The 24000-nt window shown below is 39.6% G+C and overlaps 1 protein-coding gene across 1 annotated transcript in view; it reads left to right on the forward strand.

Annotated features, from left to right (window-relative positions):
* Positions 1 to 24000, forward strand: part of LOC116892879 (nesprin-1-like) — a 182503-nt gene that overhangs the window by 93169 nt on the left and 65334 nt on the right. The window contains exons 4-8 of the mRNA XM_032894789.1: positions 8807 to 8902; positions 15464 to 15547; positions 19351 to 19371; positions 19856 to 19948; positions 21128 to 21306. Of these exons, the coding sequence (XP_032750680.1) occupies positions 8807 to 8902; positions 15464 to 15547; positions 19351 to 19371; positions 19856 to 19948; positions 21128 to 21306 (473 nt within the window). The remainder of the gene's footprint in view (positions 1 to 8806; positions 8903 to 15463; positions 15548 to 19350; positions 19372 to 19855; positions 19949 to 21127; positions 21307 to 24000) is intronic.

Raw genomic sequence — 24000 nt, forward strand, 5'->3', positions numbered from 1 at the left:
TTTGGTCCCTCTTCCTTCTGTTCTAATGATGCTCATCGATCTCCTCCAAGGGCTCCTACCTCCATGGTCTCATCTTCATTACCTCCCAGAACTCCACTCCCACCTGCTTCCGCACGGAAGAGTCAGGCTGTGGCACAGACTTTTAGTTTTCGAAAAGCAGTGACCACTGTACTGTGCTTTAATCTTGCACTCTCTCTAGTGACCCATTCATCCGGTGTGTTTTAGACCTCGACTAAGAACTATGAATACAGTGATACGGACCTAATAGCAGGATGGACAGATAACTGCAATCAAATGTGTACAGGGTCTAGGGACATGTGAGGCCAGTCAGTGAAGTGCATGCCACCTAATAGGAAGACCTGGATTCAGACTCCCACCCAGAACCCATGTTTAAAAGCTGTCACACTGAGTGTCTGTAATGTCAGAGACGGGTAGATCCCTAGATCTAGATCCCTAGACAGGCTAGCCAGTCTTCCTGATTCAGTGAGCTTCAGGTTTGCTAAGGAGACCTATCTCAAGAATTAGGGAGATGGAAAGTGAGCAAAGACACTGGTATCAATCTCTAGCTCCACACATGTACACAGACACTTGCATGCACCTATGCACACATGCAAGCTAAGACCACACATGCACACACATGCGCGCACACACACACACAGCAAACACACACCACCGCCTACCTCTACAACCCCCAACACACACATGCTAGTTCACAAAGCAAATGAGAAATGTATTATGTTACATTGAATCCAGAAGGCCAGCTTTTGCAGCCTTTTGAGACTCTGGGAAGAATGTCCTTTCCTTTGTCTGTCTACCTTTTGATAGTGAATGTCAGGACATGCAACACTGTGGTGCACTGTAAGCCTCTCTGCTCAGCCTGGTCTGTACAGCAATTCCTCCTCATCTGAAGATACTGCTCACACTGGATTTAAGCTCTGCAATAATGGCGTCATTTGGACTTGATGAACTCCATAAAGAACCTATTTCCAAATACGGCAGCAACATTCTAATGTGGTGGGAGTTAAGGTTTTGCCGTGCATTGTATGGATCAGCAGTGTCATGCAGAGGGAATCTATAAGAGCACATTTTGGCTTTAAACCAAGTTCATTTCAGTTACTACTTTGAAGGGATCAGGATTTTCAGGTTAAAGATCTATAGATTTATGCTAATTAAGCTCAGTGATGTTTTCACTATATGAAAATCACTTTAATATCTGCTTTAGTTTTCCCAGCTACCTTTGTGCCAACAGCATATTACCTGAAAACACTTTCTTTCTTTCTTTCTTTCTTTCTTTCTTTCTTTCTTTCTTTCTTTCTTTCTTTCTTTCTTTCTTCCTTTCTGTCTTAGGGTTTTATTGCTGTGAACAGACAACATGATCAACATAAGTTTTAGAAAGGACAACATTTAATTGGGGCTGGCTTACAGGTTCAGAGGTTCAGTCCATTATCATCAAGACAAGGGCATGGCAGCATCCAGGCAGGCATGGTGTAGGAGGAGCTGAGTTCTACATCTTCACCTGAAGGAAGCTAGGAACAGCCTGAGCATCCTCAGGCAGCTAGAGGGAGGGTCTCCAAGCCCACCCCCACAGTGACACACTTCCTCCAACAAGGCCACACCTTCTAGTAGTATCACTCACTGGGCCAAGCATATGCAAACCATCACAATATCCAATTAAAAATTTGACCAGTACACTAAGGAAGGCAAATAATAACCATGAGAGAAATTGATAATTAAAGTAATGGCCTACACATTTAAGCATTTTGTTCTCATATTATATATTTCAAACCAATAATTTTCAGTCTCTAAGTTTCAAGCTTTCAAAAGGTCCCAAGATACTGCAACAGTATATTAAAAACAAACTTTCTTAATTGAGTCTTGCTCTCATCCCTTTCCTTACATACACTCCTGTGGACCTATTCATGAGCCAATACAAGAAGCTGACAAAGGAAGGGGATCAAGAGAATGCCAAAATCCACCCCACTCTTCGCTTGTTTACTTAAAGATACAGTAGTAGGTACATGAGGTTATGAATATGTTAAGTAGCCTGTTTTTAATACTTCTGTAATGTTTGCACAAATCAAAGTATCACTGTAAATATATTTAACCTTTAAGCTGTTAATTATACCTTCATAAATCTAGGGTAGTTGAATTGAAATTAGCTATTTTCTAATATGAAATTAAATGCTTACAAAAGACACCCATCTTAAACTTGAGAGCTGTTGGGGCATAAACAGTGAGAATGTAGAGCTCACAAGGTTTATGGTGATTAGTAAATACTTTGATAAAATTTGTCATAGTTTCTTCTTTAAACCGGTGTCACGTTCACATAGTGATGCATATTTTGGGATGCTTTTTTAACAGCCTAGATGATATTCTAAGTCCTGAAAATAAAATCATGAATGAAAGAGAAACAGAATTTCTGTTTGAAATGTGGGTAACTGTAGGTGACTGGATTTGGGATGAGTTTTTAAAAATTAAGCCAGTACAACTTGTGGATGGCTCAGCAACCAGATATGCCCAGTAGAGAGGTGTCACGTACAACACTATATGCTATAGAAAGGAAACAAATAAAGGCATGTGTTGGCTCTGTGCCGTGTGGTAGAAAACATTTTGTTGTACCAAAATAGAATCATTACTTAGAAGAGCTTTCTCTGGCACAGTAGAAGCTGGGCAGTAGGGGGATATTGCCTTTGGGAACTTTGTTTGATGTTGAATTGCAATGGGGGGGAGGATTAAGAGGGGAACACCCATATAGAAGGGGAGGGGGAGGGGTTAGGGGATGTTGGCATGGAAACCGGGAAAGGGAATAACATTTGAAATGTAAATAAGAAATACCCAATTTAATAAAGATGGAAAAAATTTTTAAAAAAAATCAAGGAAGTGGAAACAGTTATGCTCTCCATAAGAGGAAATGACATAGAATGGAAGTAGCTTCCCACTTGTGCTGAAGAGTGGTGGAAAAATAACAGCAGAAGCACTTCCATAAAAACACTGAATGAGAAGCAAATGCATGGGAAATATTTGAATTACTTCATTTGGTTTGTGGAGCTATCTGGAACATTTATCTTATTTTCAGAATGAAATGGAAGGTCGTTTAGATAATATGTTGCTTTTAGTCAGTACTGCCTGTGGGGATCATCGCAGTCTTGATTAATCTGGAAGGAGACTGGCTCGGTACTACGTCAAACTGTAGTGCAGTGACTGACCCTTCCAGAGATAACTCACCTGACATCTGCCAGTGAATCTCTCTCCTTTCTGCTTTTTCTCTTTGTTCCTGTTGTTTTAGATGTTGTTCCACCCTGCAGACAACCCTCAGGAAACGAGAGCTCCTATGCTGGCTCTGGGATGGGAAACTTATATCTGCTATACTTCCTTGGTTTACTCCCTCCCTCCGAGTAGCTTGTCTGTTTCTGGGACTGAGGGACCATGTTGTACACAGAGGGCTCAGCAGTACACAGAATGAGACTCGAGTCATCCCTTTTCTTAGTACCTTCCAATACCCTGTGCAGAAGGCAGAATTGTGAATACACCAGGCCATGACCTTGTGTCATGCTTAGGACTCTGTTTACAGCATGTGTACCACCTAAAGAAGGTGGCCCTTGGTAGCATGAACTCCTCCTTAGACATGTTCTAGTCCAGCTTTACTGACATCACTAAATAGCCAATAATTGTTAATACTTACCATAGGATATGTATTCATCTTCTCAAAGTGACATGCCATGGCATTTCATAGCATAATAAAATATTTGATCAACTCTTGTCCTATGGAGAACAAAGTCCTTCGTTGACCAAAAATCAAGGATGGTAAGTGGCACCAGGATCGGAAAGTTGAGATACATATACATATATACATATATACATATATATATAATATATACATGTATATAATATATATATCTGTAATAAGACAAAACCAGAAGCAACTTCAGGAGGAAAGTTTATTTTAGCATGTGGTTCCTGATGGCAGGGAGGCATGGGAGTTGATGCTTGACATAGGAAGCTAAGAGATCAGACCTCAGGCACATCCTGGAAGTAGAGTGAACTGAAAGTGAGTTAATGTTACAAACTCTCAAAGCCCACCCACAATGGCGCATGTCCTCCAGTAACCCTTCATACCCTAAAATCTCCCCTAAACAGCACCACCATCAGGAAGCCAAGTACTCAAATGCATGGGCCTGTGGAAGACATTCCTCATCCAAACCACCACAAACTTCATTAATGAATTAATTGATAACATTCAAGAGTCTTACTTGAAGCAGATCTCTCTCCTTCCGCTTGATAACCACTATAAAAACAAACAAACAAACAGAAAAAAACAAAAACAAAACAAAACAAAACAAAACAAAAAAAACAACCGAACAAGAGTGGCTCCTTCCTCAAGAAGTTGGTAATAGAATTACCACATAATGCAGCAATTCTGTTGCTGTTTTTATAACAAAAGAATTGAAAGCCAAAGAGTCAAGAAGTATCATTACATCTAGTTTATGACAGCAGTATGCAACTGTGACCAGAAGGTTGAAACAATACAGCATTCACTGACAGAGGAATAGATTTACGGAATGTGGTGGGTACAGCAATGGATTCTTACTCAGTGGGAGAGAAGGGAGAGGATTCTACCACCTGCTGCAGAGTAAAGGAACTTGGAGGATACTGTGCTAAGTGAAATAAGCCAGTAACAAAATGACAAATATTTCATCACCCTGCTTACAAGAGGTACCAAGAAGAGTCAAAACAAGTAAAGGAACTGAAGGTGGATGTCAGGGGCTGAGAGAAAGAAAGGAAAATGCAGTTACTTAATGGGTTTAGAGTTTCAGTTTTGCAGGATGAGGATACGTAGAGATGGAGATTGATAGTGCACGCCTGTGGAAATAGTTAATGACTGAACTACACACTTAAGGTGGTGAATCGTAGGTTATGAATATTTTAGCAAGTTATAGTTTTAATAATTGAACTAGTATAAAGTCACAATCAGTTCCTCTGACCACATATAGTCTTATCTCATTTCATAGCAGACACTCAAATTTCATCATCTAATGGGAAGGGAAAGTGTCACAAATATAAAATACCACATCCAAAATGATGCTTCAAGGCCAACATATATGTTAGCAAAACAAAATTGATTTTTGAAGATTTTTCCCAAAAGGAGACATTATTGAAAGTGTTCCAGGTGTCTCTGTCTAAGAAGGAAGCGCTGGGCAGGAAGGGGTTGACCTGGCACTCCTGAGGCTTGCTTTGCCCCACCCCTGCTCAGGATTTAAAAAAAAAAAAAAAGAAGAAGAAGGAGGATCTGAAGTGGTTTGCAACCCCACAGGAAGAACAGCAATGCCAACCAACATTGCAAACATGGTAAATACACACGCTGCTCTTGTTCAGTCTTTCTCAAATCCAGATGGAACAGTGGGGTTCTTTAATAAACTCATCAAGTCTAGAAGAGTAAGCTGGTGGTCATGCTCATCGGTCAGTATTTTTCATAGTGATATTAAGTAAGTCATATCTATAGGCTCACATACCCTGAAAAATAAATGCTCACATCTTCCCCTTTCTTCTAAGCTTGATGCCTAACAAGGTGGTTCCTGTGACAACCAATCTGGGCTCCGGGCTCAGTTACCCAGCGTATGAATCCCAGCCAGGGACTTGGTCTTGCTGGTTCAGACCCCTTGTTTGTAAATACAAAAGAAAGATAAATGTAGAGTTTATACCAGAGTTCTGAGCATATTTGGGTGTCCAGCGACATTTTATTTATTCTTCCACCTCTGTTATACTCCGTTCTCTTCCTCATCGAAGGTTCTAGCAGGTTTAAATTTATAAGCATCTATTATGTATATTATCTCCCATGCATGTTGTCACCCTCACATGTCATCACCTGCTATTGCTCGTACATGCTATCATCCATGCATGTTGTCATCCATGCACATACCACCCATGCCTATTCTCATCCACGCAGTATCATAGCTTTGATGCTGAAGTTCTTGTAATGTTTCCTAGTTTGTGGGACTTTCCAGTTTTCCTTATGTATCCAGGTAAAACCTCATTTTGATTTTCTTGCTAAAGTTATCATATATTTTTAACTTTTTCCTTACTATTTTTTTCATTTAGGTTAGTGAGATACAAGTTGGTACTTTGAATAATGCCTGCATTCACTTGATAACAATGACAGTGTTGATTTGCTTCATAACGTGTTGGGTTTTATTATGATAGCTTTTTTATTCTAACTAATTTTATGTATCTGCTTGGGATGTAAAGTCAATATTAATTTTTGCTATATAATTAAGAGGCTGCACGAATGGTAGGATCCTCCAAGGAGTGACTGAAAATGTAAGTGCTGTTATTTCTGAACATGCATTTCACAGCAGGGGATAAAAATGTGTTCAGCTGTTCACTTCATAAAGAAAGAGAAATATCTTTAAAATTAGAACTATAACATTCAGCCTCCATAATTCATGCAGTCAGTGAGAGAAATATAAATGCTTCCTGTCAGTAGGCAGAGAAGAAAGTAGACCTCAGATGAACACTGTGCGTCTCGGTACCTCTATATAGAACACAGTTTTAAAAGAAAAACAGTTAAAAGGGAAGCACTGGGCCATTAACACTGTTCAATAGGAATCCAAAAACCGCGGAGCTTGAACTCTGACCAAGGGCCAGAGTTTTATTTTGGGGACTCATGGTGAACATGTCCCTCATTTTCTACAAACCTCTCGATGGATCATTAAGTCTTCATCTATTGCTGGCTCTCCCAAGGCCTCTGATGAACTCCAACCTACTTAGCATTTCAATAAACTCATTAATGTTCATGATGCCGTTAAAGACTTGAACTGGCCTGTTCTTTCTTTGCCTACAGAAGCAGTGAGGGCTCAGCTGATGGCGTGCACAGTTAGGCTTAGGGTTCCTGATTCAGGCTGCTCTGAAAGGAGGTGGGGGGGGGTACTAGACTGAATCACAGCACAACCTGCCTATGTAGGAGTATCCTGCGTGTTCCTATAACCTGGGAGAAAGGTTCTCAGACTCGGAAGCTCCTTGGATGCCATAAGATACCTTGTTCATGGTGAAATAAATGGCTCCCGTCTGTCAGGAGAAAGCTGGGGTGTTTTGTCACAAGCTGCTTTAATCTTTGTTAGTTTGAAATTTCCTCTCTTATCTGACACTATCTCACCCTTTGTTACAAACTCTCTTTCTAGAAAGGAGTTTGTATACAAGTCAGAGCCTGAACATTAAATATAATGAAGTTTTGCTATTTTTACCTTATGGGGAATAGATTTTTTCCATACAAAATACTCTGATTATGATTTTCCCTTTGCCAACTCCTTCTAGATTCTCCACACTTCCCCCACCCACTCAAATCCACACCTTTTCTTCCTTTTTCATTAGAATATAAACAGACATAATAATAATAATAATAATAATAATATAATAGAAGAAGAAGAAGAAGAAGAAAGAAAGAAAGAAAGAAAGAAAGAAAGAAAGAAAGAAAGAAAGAAAGAAAAGAAGGAAACAAAAAATCAACAAATAAATCATAATAGGACAAAATAAACAGGAAAAATCTACAGAAAAATCATAAGAAACACATCCAGACACAAAGACACACACATTTCCACACACAGAAAGCACATACAAATAAAATTGCATGCAATAGTAAATAAGCATAAGATTTGTAAAAGGCAGGAAGGAAAGCCCAGATAAAGCAATGTGGGAGACTCGAATCTCCACAAACACCAGTAAGTTTGCTCTGTTTGGCCAACCCCAGTAAGACTCCATTGGAGAAAACTCATTTCTCCCATGTGAGTAGTAATCAGTTGTAGTTAACTTCTGGGTTATGGCTGGGGACTTGTGTCTACTTCCCCTCAGCACTGGGACCCTGTCACTCCCAGAGCTGTGCATGCCCTTGTGTGCTGCCAAAGACTCTGTGAGTGCCTATGTGCATTGGTCCTGCTGTGTCTCAAAGGTCTTGTTTCCTGGGTTTCTTCCAGTCCCACTGACTCTCCTTTGCTGCAGAGTTCCTGAGTCCTGAGGGGAGGGATATGACAGAAACATCCCATTTATGGACAAGTGTTCCAAGGTCTCTTACACTCTGCACACTGTCCAGTTGTGGGTCTCTGTATTGATCTCATCTACTGCAGGAAAAACATTTCTCTGATGATGGCAAAGCAAGACCCTGATCTATGAGTATAGCAGAATTCCACTAGGATACATTTTATTTCTATGTTCTTTTAATGAAACAGTAGTATTTTGTCTTCCCCATAGGTCCTACCTTGTTTCAGGTTCTTGGACACCTGGTCACTCTCAGGCATTGGTTCCATCTCATAGTAAGCTTTAATTCTTGTCAGGTAGCAGTTGGTTACTCCTACAACAATTCTGCCACTACTGTACCAGTATACCTGGCATGCAGGCCACCATCGTAGATCTCAGGGTTTGTAGTTGGTTTGGTGTTTATCTCTCTTCTCTTGCAGTATGTAGATTACTTTTCAGTACCCCAAACACTAGTCAGTAGTGGTGAAGGCTCTAGGTAGGCACCAGCTAGAGCGTTCAGTGATAGGATATAATGAGATTTTTACACTGATTTACACTGGTCTAATTTTCTAGAAACTTTCACCATGTAACTGATAGTTGCCTAAAAACATAATCAAGGGGTCTGGAGTATAGCTTAGTAGTAAAGCATATGTCTAACATAAAAATGACATGGTTCAACTCATAACACATAAGAAATGAATGGATGATGGGTGGATGGATGGATGGATGGATGGATGGATGGATGGATGGATGATGTGCTATATACAAATTTCCACCCAGTGAGTGGCTTTTTGTCTTGCAGCGGAAGCCTCCCATGGTGGTGGATGACCTTTTTGAAGACATGAAAGATGGCATCAAGCTGCTTGCTCTACTGGAGGTCCTGTCTGGGCAGAAACTGGTAAGGGTCTCTCCTGACCCTAAAACCTACTCAATAGTGTCCATCTGTAATGACCAAATTGTATGCCTAAGGGAGAGAAACTTCTTTCTTAGTCATTATCAATAATCTATAATTGGCCTATCTCTTCCTTTAAGAAATGAAGAGTAGAGTACATTAGCCTTCTTGTTCCCATGAAAAGCACTATGACACAAGTGGCATTATGTAAGAGGGACAAAGTAATCAGTACCCTGGCATGGTGAAAAACATGGTCCTAAGATTTCTAGTACAATCACCTGAATTATATGTACAAATTAACAATGACTTCACTTTAAGTGTTTTTCATCCTCTGCTTTCTATTGTGGTGATAAAACTCTGGTCAAAACCACTTAGGGGAGGAAAGAGTTGTTAATTTGATCTTCAAACTCTAAGGTAATAGTCCATCACTGAAGGGAAGTCAGGGCAAGAACTTAGGGCAGGAACCTAGAGGCAGGAAGCGAAGCAGAGGACATGGGAGAATGTTGCTTATTGGCTTGCTTTCTACAGCTTGTTCAACCTGCTTTGTTATACAACCCAGGATCACTTGCCCAGGGTTGACATCACCTACAGTGATCTGGGAGCTTCCATGCCAATCATTAATCACGAAAATGTCCTACAGACCTGCCCACGGGCTAATGTGGTGGAGGCATTTTCTCAGTTGAGGCTCCCTGTTGTCAGATGACTCCAGCTTAGTGTCAAATTGACAGAAATGAACCATAACTGTGTTTGTTTCCTATTTGAAGGAACCGTTGGTTTCTGTCTGTATATTTTTATAGCTGTCTGCTGGATATTAAGTTTGAAAGCAGTTGGCACTTGCCATGTTCTTTCTGACATCCTCTATCAAGCATCCCTTGGAACAACAACAGAACACTTAGAGAGAGACATTGTTACCTCCCATAGAACCACCAGAGTGCAAACAGCATTCCCAGAGAGCAGTGAAATAGATTTCCATTACATCATTGAAACTAAAATATGTATAAAGTATGTAGTTTTTCAATTTTAGAGTATTTCTGTTCCATATAAAAGTAGAAGAGTGAGTAGTTTGTGGACATAAAGTATTTATAAATAAATACTTGTTATAATTGCGAAACAGAGTTCAAGAGACATGAAGTCTGGGATTGACAGAGCTTCCCTTTCTTTTACTGTGATCATTTTGATAAAACTGTGTACTTGTGAGAGAAAAATAAATGTCAGTAAATGTAACTTCTTGGAGGTAGAGGATGGCACAGTGAAGCCTCTGTGCATTGATCAGAGTGACCATGTGACAACTCATCAGAATGACCATGTGACAACTCATGCCCAAGTGATCCTCAGGCTCAGAGTCTAGGAGTAGCTGAGGTGACACGCTCTGCGAATGCTATCTTTCTGGTAGATAAATGTGTTGGTTTAGCTCTGCCCCAAAAGTTGACAACTGCTCACACTGATGACGCAGAGAACACCGAAGCTCTTGGGAATCTGCCACACTTCAGATGAAGGTCATCCTTTGTATCAGTTAAACTCCAAGCTCCATATTTGAACTCTGAAGGCAGGAGCCATGACCTAGGCATTCAGCCCACTCCAAGCTCTTCCAGAAAGAGAGACTCTAAATCTCCCCTAAAGCCTTCTGTCCTTAGGTTAGTATAAAGTCTAGATGAAGGGCTCTGCTTGTGGGGGCTCCAGAGTTCATTCTAGAAAAACAAAAATGGGACAACCAATACAATCAAGCAGAGTTGGGAGTAGAGACCTAACCTTGGTTCTGTTTCCTCCAGAATGCATGTAGAACCAAATGATGTTATGTTCCTTCCAGATACCCAAGGGCTAGGGCTCCCTCAGCTTACAGAGATTATTGAGTTTTTATTAATTTTTTTCTGAACATAATAAGTGATAAAAGTTTGTTGGAAAACACAAGCTAGTGATAATTCTGTGCAAATCGTTCTGGTCTTACAGATCGGGCAGCAGATACTTAGGAACATGTTTTCATCACCTCCGCTCACCTTTTGCTTTTGCTTTTGATGACGGGAGCTATCACAATGCACACTGAGACAACACTGCTCTGGATGGCTGCCTCAGGCTTGACCAGAGCTCTACAGGTGGTCTGTCAGTCTCAAATCTGAAAGAATTCAGGTCACAAACAAACAAAAATCTAACCACAAAAATCAGGATTTTTATGGAGTGACTATAGGAATCTGGGAATTGGTGCTTATTTTTGAAGTTTTAGGAAGTGCATTTCTGATACATGTACAGGGGAGGGAGGAGTGTCTCAGAAACATGCTGGTATAGTCCCCGTATGTCTTAGTTAGGGTCTTATTGATGTGAAGAGACAACATGACCAATGTAAGTTTTATAAAGGACACCATTTAATTGGGGCTGGCTTACAGGTTCAGAGGTTCAGTCCATTAGCATCAAGGTGGGAGCATGGCAGCATCCAGGCAGGCATGGTGCAGGAGGAGCTGAGTTCTACATCTTCACCTGAAGGAAGCCAGGAACAATCTGAGCATCCCCAGGCAGCTAGGAGGAGGGTCTCCAAGTCCCCCCCCCACAGTGACACACTTCCTCCAACAAGGCCACGCCTTCTAATAGTGCCACTCCCTGGGCCAAGCATATGCAAACCATCACACCATGGACCTAGCTTCAGTTGCCCTCAGCAGAAAGTTCCAGTAGCACATCTTTGGTTAACTTTCTTTCTTTGCAATCTTACTCCCCACACATTCTTCCCTCTTAGCTACCTGGGAATGCCTCCTCCATCAACTACACACACCCAAATGCCTATCTATGCTGTGCTGCGGGATGAGCCCAACAGATCACATGTGAACAGTCATGTAGTCATATAAATCAGCTAAATAAACCAGACACGTCCTAGCATGAGAGAACATCACATTCCCGATTCAAAGCCTCCTAAATTTACCTGGGGATTGAAGGAGCCTTCATATGAGTGTTAGAAGAGTACACTTGTCTTTCTAACGTGTCAAATATAACCCTGCCATTGTACTTCACCAATCCTCTATGAGATTTTTTTCGTGGGCAATTAAATTATTCTGGAAAAAAAGTAGTACGCTTTTAATAGAACATTCTTCTACATAAGTGCCCCACTCATTTCATGTGTAGTTAGAATTACATGAGCAGGAAGGTTACAAACATTTTCATAGTTTCAGTTGGCAGAGAGGAACACTAGGATGTAAGGAGAACTTCTGATCTGACCTTTTCATTATGTATTGGTATTAATCCCTTTAAGAGTCTCATGCATCTAATCTGAAGTTACTCAGAGACTATAAATGTGTGTCTTCAGTTTTGCACATGCCTGTGTGCTGTGATCCAAAATCCCATGGAGGTGGAGGGCATTGTGCAAAGGAGGGAAGGCCCTGGCTATTCTTGCAGAGCCTTTTCAAAGCAAGACTGTCAACAAAGCTTTGTCCTTAGGAGGCTCAGCACAGCGGGGAGTTCCTCCGTAATTACCCCAGGGAGTGGGTAGCTCTGTGGGGAGCACTGCCCTGAGCGTCTGGGTAGCAAAGCCCAGGCTTGTGCCTCTGATAAGCATTCAGGAAATGCTTAGCTTTCTCCCTAAGACCTCCCCCGGGTGAGGTCTCTGTATTCTAGTCCCATTTAGACTAGTGGCTCCCTTGGCTTTGATTTTTTTTTATAAGGGAATTTTAAGCATTTTAAATTATTCTTCTTAGATTCCCTGTTTGATTGAGTAGCAGCTGTGTGACATTTACAGAATGTGAGCATTGGACAAGTTTGGAGGGGATGGGGGTGTGGATCAACAATTGCTACACCACAAACTGTAGAGAAGTCTTCTCTAAACTGTTTTTGTTGACCCAGAAGCAAGCTTTTTGGGTGACTCTTCAGTACTTTGCCTTGGGGAGCCTGGTAATCCACTCTGGTATGAACATGAACAGTGGACACTTGGAGGGTTTGCACACCAAGTCCTTTAGGTTCACTAGAGTCCTCAATTCTGCCGTGTGCTAACACGTCTAACATGCTAACATGTCTAACAAGCTAACATGTCTCAGATCTGCACCCTGAATATGACACTACCTTATGTCTCTGGAGAAACACGGGTGAGGGAAATGTGGCTGATGCTCCCAAAGAGCTTACAGTCCAGTACTGAGAAGATCTACTCACTAGGGATGGTTATCGAGTGAAAATCAGATGCAAACATGAGCCAAGCAGGCATAATACCACAGACACTATGTCTTCATCACTGGGCCAATGCACAGCTGAAGGAAAAAGGCAGAATGAAGGCACTGGTTACTGGACATCAGATTCGACAAGGATGCCCTATTTGTAGATGTATTTGGAAAATGTGCTGCTGATATGGGGTATTCATACAAATAAATTTAATAGAGTTGAGAATAGAAAGAGCATAGTGAAATTTTATGATATAATTTAGATGACCATGTCAGATATGGGAGAAAGCAGGGATTTTTTTTCAATAAATAGAATGGAGAAACACTTAAGAAAATATCATGAAATCATTCTTTAGAGCCTAAACATATGCACAATTAATATCAGTTTGCTTTTGGGATCTAATGGCACAAGGTCTTGCCATACTTAGAGAAGATAGGTAAATACCTTCTAGATAACAGAGTTTAAAGAATAATACATGACCAAAAAGTTCTCGATGTAAATTTTTTCATTTAATGTGATTAAAATTAAATTAAGAGCATTTTAAAAGAAAAAGAAAATAAAGCCACAAAGGAAACTGCTTAATTAAGACAGACACAGTTTACAATGTGAGAGACTCAGAACAGGATGGTATCAAGGATATATAAAGTTCATTTACTAATCAATAAGATAGCAATGACCCAAAGGAAAACTTGGGCAGGAGATGTGGGAAAGAATTTGACAAAAGACATCAGCAGGTCAGAGGAAGAGATGTTTATGCCAGTGCTGATCAGGATATTCAAATGAACACTGGAGTGCATACAATACATAAGCTGAATCGACAATTTGGAAAAGCCATCTGTCACATCAAGTGCTGAAGGGGATGGACGCCAATTATCTTTACAATGCTTGCAAAAGGGAACATAGTACAGCCCACCGAGAAAGTGTGGCATTAAACACTGAAAGTCATTTTGCCCTTGACAGGGCAATTCTAGGGGAAGTAAGCTCAAGAGAAACTCTAGTTGTACAAAAGCTGAGAAGTAGTATCATGGGAAAAAGCTCCTATCAGGAGAGTATAGACACAGCCCTGCATACATGGCTGACAATGAATGAGGAACCTTTGAGGAAACAGGAAAGTGAATATTGTCAGTGAAATGGTGTGTAGGAAAGACTCAAGGGATGAGTACAGAGAAGTTATTTAAATAAAGGCAACAGCTCAACAAAATTTAGTGTGATTCCTTTTCTTGAGATACGGTCTCAGTCTTTAACCCAAGCTGGACTTGTGTTCGTGGTAAGCCTCCTGTATTAACCAATTTTGAGCTAGGATGACAGATGTGAACTGTTGTGCCTGCCTTAAAATAGGTACTTTTAAACTGCATACAAATGAATTCATCTAGAAAGGCAAGTGTTGGGCTGGATTTAAAATGTTTGCCAAGGCTGTAGGAAGACAGGAAATAAGAATGCATCTGGGTGGGATGAAAGAGCATGACGTTGGTACTTAGGAGTCTTGACTATCCCAAGTGATGGACTCGCAGTGTTTTTACCATGGTAAAACATAGTTAATTATATAAGCTAAACCAGTGTTCAATGCATGGTGAAATAATGAGACAGTCATACAGTGACATAAATTCCTAGCAAAGAGCAGTATCTCCTACTAAATATCTCTTAAAAATCACAATCTAAAATTATCACCCAGTAGAAACATAAAGCTTGCTTTTGAAATTTCTGATATGCTATGTAGAGCTCTAGGTTTACACAGAAGAGGGCCACTTTCCCAGATGAGAACCTTGAGAAAAATTGGCCTCCTCTCACTAATGCTCATCGTCCCAGTAAACAAAATCATCTATGTCATTGAAATTCTTTTGGGTTTTCATGCTAAGTGTCTATCAAGACAATGCACACAATGTTTTTCATCTTGTCAACATATCGTTGAACAGACGCATGCAAAAAGAAAGGGAAAGAAGAAAGGAAAAGGGAAGAAACGAGAAGGAAAAAAAACATTCTCCCAATCTAAATTTTACTCTTGGTTCATTTGTTCCAAACTTTTGGTCATTCAAATCAAGAAAGGTCAGTAGTAATGGTCAATATCCTTGCATGTCTTCATAGCTGAAGAAAAGGGTATGAGTGACTGAAAGTACTTTTCGTATAAGTATGTCTTGCCATGAAAGAGTGACTGTCTCTATAGACAGCATGAGAATCTGCTGGACTTTAAAGTCTTGAAAATGAGTCAGGAAAACACATTGCAGGAAAATAATCTACTGGGCTTGAACTTCCATTGAGAATCGTATGTCTCCCAAGAACTGCAGGGATGGCATGACTTTATACATCTGCTTACGTCTCTGGGGTGGAGTCATGGTGACTACTCTTTGAGTCTCTTCAATATATATGATAACACATCTGAGTGGAATATGAAGCCCTTTAATGGTTATACTTATCCTTACCGCTATGAATTTCTTTCCCCAGCCTTGTGAACAAGGACACCGGGGGAAACGAATTCATGCTGTGGCTAACATCGGTACTGCGCTCAAGTTCCTTGAAGGAAGGAAGGTAAGAAAGAAAATGGAAATGCTGGAGAGAAAGCTTGGGTCTTCTGACTTTCACACTGTTGTTCGTGGGGGCCAAAACTGTATGCTGTCTGTACTACATAGGCATGCAGCAGTGGTGTAAAATAATTTAGATTTACAGAAAGGTTGCCAAAAGGAGACCATAGCTCACTTCACTCAGCTCCCTCTAGGTTAAGAACGTATGAGATGAGCCTAGGAGTGGTGGCACATGCCTTTAATCCCAACACTCAGGAGGCAGAGGCAGGCAGTTCTCTGAGTTCAAGGCCAGCCTTGTCTACAGAGTCAGTTCCAGGAGCCAGGGCTACACAGAGAAACCCTGTCTCACAAACACAAAAACAAACATAAAGAACATAAGCAATGATGGAACTATTATCAAAATAAGAAAATTTAGTGCAACATCATTTATGAAAATATAGACCATGGTCTATGTACCATTGTCCCAGGATTCAATCCAACACCATTCTATGCATCTCATTGTCTCTCACTCTACAGCAAGTCTCCATGCTCTCTAGTCTTTCATGACCTTTGACATTTTAAAGACTGCTAGTTAGTCATTTTTAGGAACTCTCAGTTTGAGTTTATGTGTTGTGTTCTTCTGATTATATTGTAGCTCTATGTGTTGTTTCTTCTGATGAGATTGTAGCTCCACATTGCTGGCAAGAATTCTGGGAAGCAATGTTGCATTCTATGTACATTTCGTGGATGGATCTAGGCTTCTGTTTTAATTCTTATGGTGTGGACATCCATCACTCGATAAGTTAGTCTCTTAGTCTTTTTTCTGTGGCTCTCACAAAATACTTAATACTGGATGACTTATAAAGACTACAGTATCATGTTCTTGTGGTTTCAGAAGCTGGTGCATCCAAGAGCCTGATGTGAGCATCCACCTTTTGGCTGTACCACAGTGTATTGTGTGTGTGTGTGTGTGTGTGTGTGTGTGTGTGTGTGTGTGTGTGTGTGTGTGTATATATATATAATTCTAAAAATAAATGGGCTCCTTATTCACTACTAATTTCTTTTGGCATTTACTCTGCATGTTTGTTTTATTTTCTGGTCATAGTTGATGATTATGCTTTGTGTGCTGTGTTGTTTTGTTACTCTAGTTTTAGCTGTTGAGAATTCTTCAGCTGGTGTCTGCATTCTATAGACCTGGCCTCATCTCTATTGCATCATATAGCAACATATGTTCTGGTTTCTCATATTCTCCTTTCTATTGATCTGAAATTGATCCCTTCTCTAATGAGATCTTCTTGTTTTTGTTTGTGAATGATATCTATGAGCCAGATCTGTGTGCTGGATATATGTGTGGCTTCTGGATGCTACTTTAGCAAGGCTTTTTTAGGAAATGGATCTACAGAGTACATGTTTTTTTCCTAATCCATGGATGTACACTTATCTAAACATCTCTCTTCTTTCCTCCCTCCCCCACTATACACACACACACATACACACACCACACAAAGAGAGAGAGAGAGAGAGAGAGAGAGAGAGAGAGAGAGAGAGAGAGAAGAAAGGGAAAGAGAGAGCTTCTCCTACATATGTGTGTGTGTGTCTTTGAGTGCCTGTTTGTCTGCGTGTATATAAAATACTAATTTGCACTGATACTTCTCATTCCAAGCCAGCACCAAACTATTTCCTCTGGCCTTTTAAGCTCATTTGTTTCAGCTTTATCTGATAGTGAGAAACCCAGATTTCATGAGCAACATATTCTCTTCTTTTGACTCTAATTTAAATGCAAACTAGTTTCAGAATTGCTGACCCATGCACCAGTGGGAACTATATTGAACAACTAGAGAGAGGTTTCTCTGCAGACGTCTTCCTGTGTTTAGCATTACTGTTGGAATCTATCAAAAAAATATTTTCCTTGTGGCCTAGGTAGTTTTATTCTTACCTATCTGCTGAAATATATTTAAATTTCTATATACAATCACACTCATTTGTTATTGTTTATATCCTATTCTGCAAAATACACACACACACACACAGATACACACACACACACACACACACACACACACACACACACACACACACACACACGTTGCCTTTAGTTCCTTGCTTATTGGGAGAAGTTAGCCATCATCATGGCTTTTAGAGTAAAAGCTTCCCCAAGAGAACTTTTATGTTCTCTCTGCACCTCCTCCCATTCTTCCATATTCATTTCCCATATTCTCAACCTTTAGGTAACCAGTCTCCAGTTTCTGACTTCCTTTTTGTATCTCTATTTACAAGTAAGGTATGTTTTTGTAAACCTCATCCTTTCTTACATGAAGCTAGAATACTGTAGATAATACTTTGCTTTTCTATTTAGAGGTGTATTTAAGAAATCACCCTAAATCAATTTATATAGAGTTCCTTGTTCATTTCCTACAGTTTCATAGTATTTCTCTACCTGGGCATGACATAGTTTATAAAAAATTCTCAGTTTTTATTAATTTTCAATTAAAAATGATAATGCAGTTTATAACAGTGAGTAAAAATGCCCGAGGAGCAATGAAGGTATATATCCAGGTCGTTCCCTAGATGTGGCTACTAGTCAGAAGGTATGCATGCATTAGATATTGACACTTTTCCCTCCCAACAGGCTTATTTCTCAGATTTAGCCGTAATTGATTTGTGGGAGCAGAGAATCTTTGAATGGAGCAGTCAGTATCTACCCTGCTTTATAAATGCATAGCCACAGACTTCCAGAACTCAGGATGTTTGAATTATTTCCTCCCCAATCTATAGTCTCTAAATAAATTCAATGCTCCACAAACGAGTAATTGAATATTTTCTTGAACTTGTAAACCTGAAGCAAAATTAGCTTGTGCTTTTAAACAGTTTACATTTCGGTGAGTTGGTGGCACAATGGGTCTTATGAATTTCATGCCCGGGAAAGCTCCAGACCCAGGGATATGTACACACACAACTGTGCCTTCTTTTGTGCAGTGTTGGGACCATGTTCAGAGCTCTCACCTCTGTCAGTGTGATTCTGTTGTCGATCACCCTCAGTGGGTTTTCCACAGAAGTAGAATGGACAGGATATTAGAAGTGTTTAGGCTATTCCATTCTCTATTCAGCTGTCTGGCAGTAGTGCTGTATTTCATTTGAGGGATGCTGAGTTATCAATGTAAGAACAAAGTTCCTCTTGATAATAATGTTTGAGTGAAAACAATTGACACATTATAAAAGGTAAATTTACAAAGACAAGGTATCCTTTGCCAGTGTCTGATTCCGTAGACCAACCCTACATCACTTTAAAAAAAAATACAGGAATCATGTATTAAATATTGAATTGATTATGCATAGAAAGTAATGCAATTCAATTTCTTTTATTGAAGAAAATTATTTACAAACTTCTGAACATTGTTAGCGATACAGTCTTTGAAAACCTAGCTGAGAGTTACTGAGCAAGGAGTCCGAGATGCTGTGGATAGCCTTTTCGTATCTTTGCTAGGGATTGTGAGAAGAGTAATGACCAACACCCTTTGCATGCTGGGTGACTGGCAGAGCAACTCGCCCTCTAAGCTCATAGCACTCCTTAGAAAATAACTTTTAATAGTTGGGAAAGTTTCCCAGTGGACAATCCGGAACGATTGTGAGTGGATTATTCTCAAAGCTCTCTATTTCCACCCCAGGGAATGATCTCTGTCTCACAGCGGCCTGACTTTCCTCTGTTCCTCCTTAAATCCCAGCCCTTGGCAACTGCACTAACTGCTCTACCCTTTGTTCCCACTGACTACTGATGCTGTTGTAGTTTGTTTCCGTGAGCACATTTTCTTCTCTTTTTGTTTTTCATGTCAGTCCATGTACAGAGGATCACCGGTTAGTATACATTTTAGAGTTTACAACTGCTGACTTTTATAGGTAAAGGAGAACCTAAACTTCTATGCCATTTGGTAAAAAGCATCAAAGTAAATGTATCTTTCAATGCTACCTACCATGATTTCTTTTGCTTTAGTCAACTTCTAAATATATAAAGAATAAGTGATTTTTTTTTGTTTGACTTTTTTATTGTTGTTGACAATTCCCTGCATGGTGTTATGTTGTTGTGTTTTCTAACTTTAAACGAAATAAAAATTCGAGGTCCATTTTGTATTTGTCTTTAGTTTGTACGTTTAACAAATGCCCCTGAAATTTTGATAAACCCATGTGCCTGTTTGTCTCTATGGCTTGCCTTTATTTCTGTATGTCAGTACATAGGCATGAACAAATGCTACGGTTATCTAACAACAGCTTAATCATTGCAGTGTTAAATGAGGCACAGTATTCTGGTAAAATTGTGAGCACAGCTTTTCCTTTTAAACAGATTAAGTTAGTCAACATTAATGCTACTGATATTGCGGATGGCCGACCATCAATCGTTCTGGGACTGATGTGGACCATTATCCTGTATTTCCAGGTATTGTATTCCATTTTGTCTTTTGTCTAATATGACATCAAAGAGGGTGAGGGTGGCAGATGTTCCTAATGCCCCCCTTTTTCCACACGCTTTGGTTGAACCTTGACCCAGCAGAAGTGTGATTCCCCCACATTCATATTTTAAGGGGAAATTTTCTGTTTCTCCCACTCAAGTGTGTCACGTGAGAATCCTCTACTTTTAGAAAAGCAGAGGCAGCCAAAAGGAGACATATCATAGTGGAGATGAGATAGGCATACAAGGAGCTCAGGAAAACGGTGTTTTATATTTACCTAGGAGGGAACATGGCTGCGAGAAACTAACTTGCCTTTGTCTTTAGAGTAAGTAATTACTCGGTTTTACTTTATTAATTACACCAATCTCCTTTTTCATGGGTCTAATAAAACAACTGAAGCTTGTTTATAAAGAACAGAACAGCATGTGGCAGCTTTGGGAAGGGATCCTTGGTTTCCTCACATTATGGATGGTGACATCATGGCAGGGACATGAACAGAAAGAGAAGTGACAGGATGAGAGAAGCCATAGAGACAAGAAAGGCACAACACTTGCACTCCTGAGAACTAACCCTAAGACTCCCCAGCTCCTTCCCAGTGCAGCTCCCTAAGAGGTTCCTTCAAGCATCTACTGTTGAATACATCAATACCTCTTAATGTTGCCACAGAAGGGACACATTTTTTTAACCTTAAGAAAACAGCTCAAACAATATTTATAGAAATAAATATTGAATAAATATAGAAAAATAAGTATCTTACACAGAGGAGTGTGTAAGATACACCCAGCAAGGCAATAGGGGGAACAAGAAAGACTAGAAGTGTTGGAATGATGTCTCATTGGTTAAGATCACTGGCTGCTCTTCTAGAGGACAAAGGTTCAGTTCCCAGCACTCACATGGCTGTTCACTACCTTCTATAACTCCAATTTCAGGAGATCTGATGGCCTCCTCTGCCCTCCACAGGCAGGCATGGTGCATATACATACATGCAGGCAGTACACCCAGACACCCACAGCAAAGTAAATAAGCCTTAAAAGAAAGTATTTTTTCTTAAAGGCTAAGATACCAACCCTAACCTGTAAGAACTAATATTTTTCTGGGGTATATAGAATGCTAAGATTGATCATTCTCCATTGAGACTTGAACCGTTTTCTTGCTCACAAACACAGATAGAAGAGCTGACCAGCAACCTACCCCAGCTGCAGTCTCTGTCCAGCAGCGCCTCCTCTGTTGATAGCATGGTCAGCACTGAGACGGCCAGCCCACCCAGCAAACGCAAAGTGGCTACCAAGGTCCAGGGAAATGCCAAGAAGACTCTATTAAAGTGGGTCCAGCACACAGCAGGCAAGTAAGTGCCAACGGTTTGTTTAACCTGGAGCCCAGTAATCATCTTGATGCCAATTTAATGCTCTCATCGCTTCTCGTGGTTGTGAAACTGGAAGAGACATTTGTCTGAACATCCTTGCTTCGAGCATTGCTTCATTCTCCTCTAATTAAACTAGAAACACACGCATGCTGCCCAGATGGCTCAACCAGTAAAGTCACTTCCTTGGAAGCCTGATGACATGAGTTAGACCCTGGGAGAATAGAAAGGGGAGAAACACCCCAAATCGTCTTTGGACCTCCACATGCACACCTGAGGGCAGTAAAAACTGAATATAAGCAAAAATCACCACTCATACTCCAGAGGAACGCTGTAATAAAATCACTTCTTTCTTCATTTATGTGACTAAGCCTGATTAACAAAATTAACTTATGATCCACCTTTGATTCATAGCGTAAGGGTGAAATCAGGCCACTGTTCTGAATTTCTACTCTCATTTAAAAGACTGCAAAAAGTTCACATGCTGTTTTCCCTCCACTAAATCATTGTGTTCTATCCCATTGTGTTCATCGAGTTCTAGTTAATAGCAATGTAGGCTTAGGGTCCGATCCTGGAAGAAAAACAGCATTTTCTGAAACTTCCTAGACACCCCTCCCCCATTTTTCTACTTTGGCGTTTATCTGGAACATGAGTTCTCTATCAACTCTGGCGTTGTTATGGTCAACCTAAATTTACACAGGTCTGCATTTTTATTAGCATGGATATAAATTAAGTAATCTCAGCATCTTCTTTTAGAAGATTTCATGGGGTTTGATGGTCATAACTGTTTTGTGCTCTGCTGATATTCGGGATAAGTTTCTTCACATAAAAGTGATATTTTCCTTTCTTCTTCCTCAATGACACAGAAAACTAATTCGTTTTCTCCTAGGTTTGCTTCTGTAAAGGACAGTCTGAATCCAATTATCTACTTCTGGAACATAGTTATAAACAAGACCTTAATTCTGAAATATTGAGGCACTAAATATAGGGAGTTCATTTTTTTTAAATGTTCAAAGAGCAAAATTCAGCAGGGAGAAACGGAACAGAGAGGATGTAATTAATATTAGCAATGTATGTGGGTTTGATTAGCTTTTAAAGCGTGTTGGTGGTTTTCTAATTTGGGAGTCTATGACTCAAGATGTCCTCAGAAGTATTTTCAAAAGCAAAGTCTTGCTTCTCTTTATAGTCTATAGTAGAATTTGAATTAGAAAGTCCTCCTACATGGCTTATGCATCACTTAATTGAAACCGTATTGGGCACCCCTGTATCTATTGCTGTCTTACTGATCAGGGAGCAGACACAGCCTAGGTCAGCTGCTGGTCTGCCTTTACTCACCATGATCTGCTTGTATGACAGATGCTAGCATGAAGATGGATGTTGTGGCATCTCAAAGTTATGCCTACAACTTTTATACTGATATCAATGAAAATTTTATTTTTCTTGCCTTGTCTTTACATATATATATATAATATATATGTACACATATGCATATTTACAGATATACATATGAAATTGGGGGTCTGAGATGTTTCCACTCATTAATACATTACTAAGATTTATCTCATGTATCTGCATGAACTATGTAGAGATGGAAAGTGACTCTGTACTGTGAAAATTCTTTAAGAACACATGTTATTAATTTGTTTCCCAATTGCCAATATTTTTAATAATTTCCTTTTATGCTATCCTAGGATGTGATTTCCAAATTTCTTGCCAGACATAGACTGATGACTTTACATCACTCCATCCCCATTTTAGCATATGAATGACAATGTCCCTAAAATCATATTGTGGTCAGTAATTGCTGGTTTAATTGTGATCTCTGTCTTCACACAAACTTTAAAAATACACAGATATACATGACAAATGTCTTCTAGAATGCGAGATAACTAAGTCTTTCAAGTTTTTAACAAGTTTCACAAATATTATCACAAACAAAGCATTGAGTCATAGCATTGCTGTGTTACTACCAACTGAGAACAGTTATATTTGGGGGCAGAAACTAATAATATAATCAAACAAATGAAGATGTGTGCATCCAGGTTAACACAAAGTAGTTCTGAGTAAATTTATAGTACAGGTCAAATAAACAAGCAAGCAAATAAACAAACAAAAGACTCTGTAAACTGGACACATTTGTCACTTCTTTGAGTGTGTATCTAAGTTTTCTTTGTGTTTCTGTATAAAATTCATAAATGATAAATTTGAGGTGAAGCTCAAATTATTTTAGAAAGAAAAGATTTTAGTTTTGTCTGATGAAAAATGATGTATATACCTTTCTATGCACACATGCATTTTCTATATATTTTTGAATGAACAGAAGAAAATACACTGATATGTTCAATTACTCTAAGAGTAAATATTTAAGGAAATCATACATGTTTCATTGGAATAATGAAAGTCCAAAAGGTCAGAAAAAGTTAATTATATGGTGAATATTCACTAGCTTGCTCATGTAATGTGTTATTGCAAATTTTCTCTCTTAAAAAACTAATTCGTAGTTGCCTAAAGAGACAAACACTTTACATGCAGAAATATGAGCAAAGGCAGAGTGTAAGGAGGAATCAAAGATGGAGAGGTAATATTTAAATGAAGAGAAAACAGAGATGGAGTGTTGGATTACCAGATGTCTGCTGAAAAAAAATCACATTTATACTGGGAAGGTAGAAACTCTTAATT

Source organism: Rattus rattus, chromosome 2 (assembly GCF_011064425.1).
Source record: "Rattus rattus isolate New Zealand chromosome 2, Rrattus_CSIRO_v1, whole genome shotgun sequence".
Lineage (NCBI taxonomy): Eukaryota > Metazoa > Chordata > Mammalia > Rodentia > Muridae > Rattus > Rattus rattus.